At 53.8% G+C, this 3,873-nt stretch overlaps 1 protein-coding gene across 1 annotated transcript in view; it reads right to left on the bottom strand.

Moving 5' to 3' along the window:
• Window positions 1-1,722, bottom strand: part of Grin2b (glutamate ionotropic receptor NMDA type subunit 2B) — a 26,545-nt gene extending 24,823 nt beyond the window's left edge. The window contains exons 1-2 of the mRNA XM_048335050.1: window positions 1,660-1,722; window positions 1,147-1,260 (exon numbers count right to left, since the gene is read on the bottom strand). Of these exons, the coding sequence (XP_048191007.1) occupies window positions 1,147-1,260; window positions 1,660-1,722 (177 nt within the window). The remainder of the gene's footprint in view (window positions 1-1,146; window positions 1,261-1,659) is intronic.
• Between the last annotated feature and the right edge of the window lie 2,151 nt (window positions 1,723-3,873).

The raw sequence follows: 3,873 nt of genomic DNA, 5'->3' as shown, positions 1-3,873 counted from the left end.
CCAGGCCCTGAGTTCAAGGCCCAGGACCGGCGCATGCACACAGAATAGCATAAAACAAAGCAGGCCAAGTCGCAGTCCGCACTTGTTGACTACTGACCAACCTCTGGTCCCCACAATCTCATTTAACCTTTACCACAAGCAGCGTTAGGGGGAACCCCCATTTCACGGAGGGCACTGGATTCGGGTGATGGCTCACGTGGGCACCACGCGTGGGTCGCGGGGACACGCTCCCTCCCGATTCCCGGGACCAGACACCACGTGGGCCAGACGACAAGTCTATAAGAGAACCACGGTTCCAACCCAGTAGCTCCCACCTGTAATCCCAGCTGCCCGGAGGCTGAGATCCCAGGACCCTTCGTCTGAAGCTCTTCGGGAGGGCTGCGAATCTGTACCTGGGGTACAGAGACCCCCGGTAACAAACACACAAACGACAAGAACGAGGCACACACGCCTTGACACGCTACCGTTACAGCCTCTGGCGCTCGCACCCCGATTTCTATCCCAAGGGATCCTTCGCGCAGGACGCGAGGCGTTTGGAACTCCTTCGGATCCAAAGCCATCGTGTTAGAGATGAAGACAGATCAAGAAAGGCGAGATGAGGGCCGGGCAGGGCCTCGCTGCTCACGCCTGGAATCCCAGCCACGTGGGAAGAACAGAGTTCAAGCCCGTCCTCGGCACAAAAGTCAGTGAGCCCCTATTTCAGCACGCGAGGTGGGTGCAATGGTGGGGGGCGGAGGCCCGAGGTCGGCCTGGACGCTCCCCCCATCTCAGCCGCACCGGCGGCTCCCGCCTGTCATCCCGCTTCTCGGGAGGCTGAGATCTGAAGATCACGGGTTCCAAGCCAACCCGGGCAGGAAAGCCCATGAGACGCTCATCTCCAAGGAACCACCAGGAAACCGGAAGTGGCGCTGTGGCTCACGTGGTAGAAACGCCAGCCTCGAGTGCAGGAGCTCAGGGACAGCGCCCGGGTCGTGAGTTCAAGTCCCAGGACCCACAAACAAACAAAAACAACCAACCCCAAACCCCACACGTAGGAAGCTGGCCAAGCCCGGGGCAGCGACGGTTCAAGTGTCCCAGAGCTCTGATCCCTCCCTCCCTCCCTCCCTCTGGCCCCCCCCTCCCTTCCCTCGTGGTTTCCAGTCCTACCGCTCCCACTTCCTCTCCTTGTTGATGGAGGATGATGACGAGCTTCGGGTGCATCTGGTAGCCGTCCTCGCTGAAGGACAGGTTCCTCCCTCGAAGGTGACATTGATCAGGTACCTGCAGACACAGAGAGACGGGTTACCAGCGGGAAGCAGACGCCATTGTGGGGGCGACGGGCGGGGCCGCTAGCCCGTCACCACCGGAATCACAGGGAGGAAGGATGAACACAGTCACTTCAGAAGCAAATCAAGAGCGCTATGGCTGGGCTCCGGCACACACACACGCACGCACGCACACGTGAACATGCGCGTGTGCACACGCACACGCACACACGTCCCACGAGTCCCGCACAGCCTGGGTTACTAAGCACTGTCAGAGCCTGGGCTCGCCGCCTCCTTCTCCAGAGCCGTCTGAGATTGACCTCCCCGATACCACCGGTCACGCGGGTCCCCCCCCAAAGTGGGGGGAGCCCAGAAGTCTAGAAGCGAGAGACGTTCACGAGCACGTGGCTGCCACCCGAGAGTCGCCGCTAGAATCCCAGGGCAACGGGTCCTCGCCCTTCGTCTTGAATACGTCCATCCAGGGGGTACGTAGCGCAGCACCCACCCAACGCTTCTCATAGAATGGGGGGGTTCTGTCTGTGTCACTTGAGAGCTGAGTTCTGCTCCTCTGTAACCCTTTGGTGCTCATGTAGATATTTGATAGCCTTGCTGTGATTTCTCCTTCCACACGTGAGTCCTTCAAGCATTGGAAGACATGGATCACCTACCCCTTATCAAATCTTTCATTTCTTCCCTGGGCTGGTTTCGAACCAGCGATCCTCAGGTCCCAGCTTCCTGAGTAGCTGGGGTCACAAGGCCTCGTGAGCCCCCAGCACCTGGCGTGATCATCTATTTTGATCTGGAAAGGAACCCCAAGCACTGACAGTTTCGATTATTTACCGCCCCCCCCCCGCCCCGGTTCCCTTCCTAATTGGGGTCACAGGTGACACTTAGCACGGTTCCCAGCCCAGGGGCTCCCCATTGCAGCCTGGGCTATACCTGCCCCCGTCCCCCGTTACCCGAATACCTCCAATCCATAAAGCATGGCACGCTACATCACACTTGGAGACACCCCCCCACCCCAGTGTCTCCTTCGTGCCCTCTCCCTCCCCCCCCCGCCAGCCCCCAGCTCAGTGCGGCTCCAGCCCCTCGCTGAAGGAAAAGGATTCAACTCTCTGGCAGTCGGAAGCCCCAACTCAAACCAAGAGCCCTAGAATGCATGCCAAGAGGCTTAATTACCAAACCACCAGACCGCATATTTTAGACTAACAAACTACACTTTGAAGCACTCGATGCCATTATCTTTTCCAAGATAATGGCCCTGGGTGGTAACAGTAATGGATTGCGTAGAATTAATTTCTGGAGCTCTTCAGAGAAAGGTTATAAAACACAGAAAATACTCAGTCTCATCTCGTTTTTTTTAAGAAAAAAAAATCATTATTTTTTTTTTTGAATGGAGGAAGAGAAGACAGAAGGAGGGAGGAAGACATGGAAGGATTGGAAGGAGAGCTGGAAGGGAGAGGAGGAAAAGAAGGAAGGAGATGAAATGGATTATCTGGGCTCACTGCCCCTCTCCTCATCTAAGTAATTCCGACTTTTATCTAAGACACCATCAAACACATCTAAAAGGAACCCATCCTGGCAGAAGGCAATGAATTGATTGCAAGAGGAAAGTTGCAGATGCATTCAATTCATCAGCAGCGTGAACAGACTAGACATCTACACTCCCAAGGTGATGAGAGAGAAAGGCTTCGCACTGGGTGCGGAAGTTGAGAAGTTGGGCAGTTGAGGAAATAAAGTTCCGGACCCTGCCTTGCTCTAGATCATCAGAAACTGTCCTCATTCCGGAGTGTCCTGTTTCCCAGCTCCACGAGTTCATCTGCTCATACTTACACCCCTCTCTGATTCTATTAGCCTTTACAAACCTCTGGGTGCAATCTCCTGACGACAGACAAGACAAGTCTCCTGCGAAGCATCTTCTTATCATTTCTACCCTTCAGCGACAGACAGAGTTAATCATGCACACTGATTTTTTTTTTTAAAACGGAGTGATTAATTTCCTGTGATGTGAGCTCATTTAGCTATTAGTGAGAGAGCTTGGAAAAATATATATCTATAGATTAGCCTTGGGCAAGGATGCCCTTCCGAGAGCAGAACAACCCAGTCCCATCCCTGGGAAGGAAACTGGATGACACCGGTCACTCCTGAGACGAAACCTTGTGACCCCTGCCTCTTAAAGGGCTCGCGCTCTGCTAGATGAAGACACAGTTTAGCCCTGCCTGATTATCCACAAGGCCGTCATCGTGACCAAACGGGATGACATGCGGATAGGTCTTATATAAAACAAGGTGCATACACATGTAGGATTCTACAGTGAGGAACCTTCTGGAAAAGAATACATTGGCACCACCTTGTTTTGAACCTTGGTGAGCAAAAAAAAAAAAAAAAGGAGAATTATTACATTTTCATCAGAAGGCCCACCTGCCAGCGAGCTACATCTGAGAGATTGGGTTTCCCAAACGGCGAGGATAAACCAGGCCAAATGTTGTGTTCAATCATTTAATGTTCTGGAAATAGCCAGCGGCACTCCGGTCTTGCTTTACTTGCTCAACCTTGAATATTAAGTCACCAAGGTGGGTGTAGGTGACTCACACCATGTAACCCCAGCCACTTAGGCAGCTGAGATGTG

Source organism: Perognathus longimembris, chromosome 27 (genome assembly GCF_023159225.1).
Source record: "Perognathus longimembris pacificus isolate PPM17 chromosome 27, ASM2315922v1, whole genome shotgun sequence".
Lineage (NCBI taxonomy): Eukaryota > Metazoa > Chordata > Mammalia > Rodentia > Heteromyidae > Perognathus > Perognathus longimembris.
The sequence above is the reverse complement of the archived record's forward strand: the minus strand, read 5'-3'. Positions and strand labels throughout refer to the sequence as shown.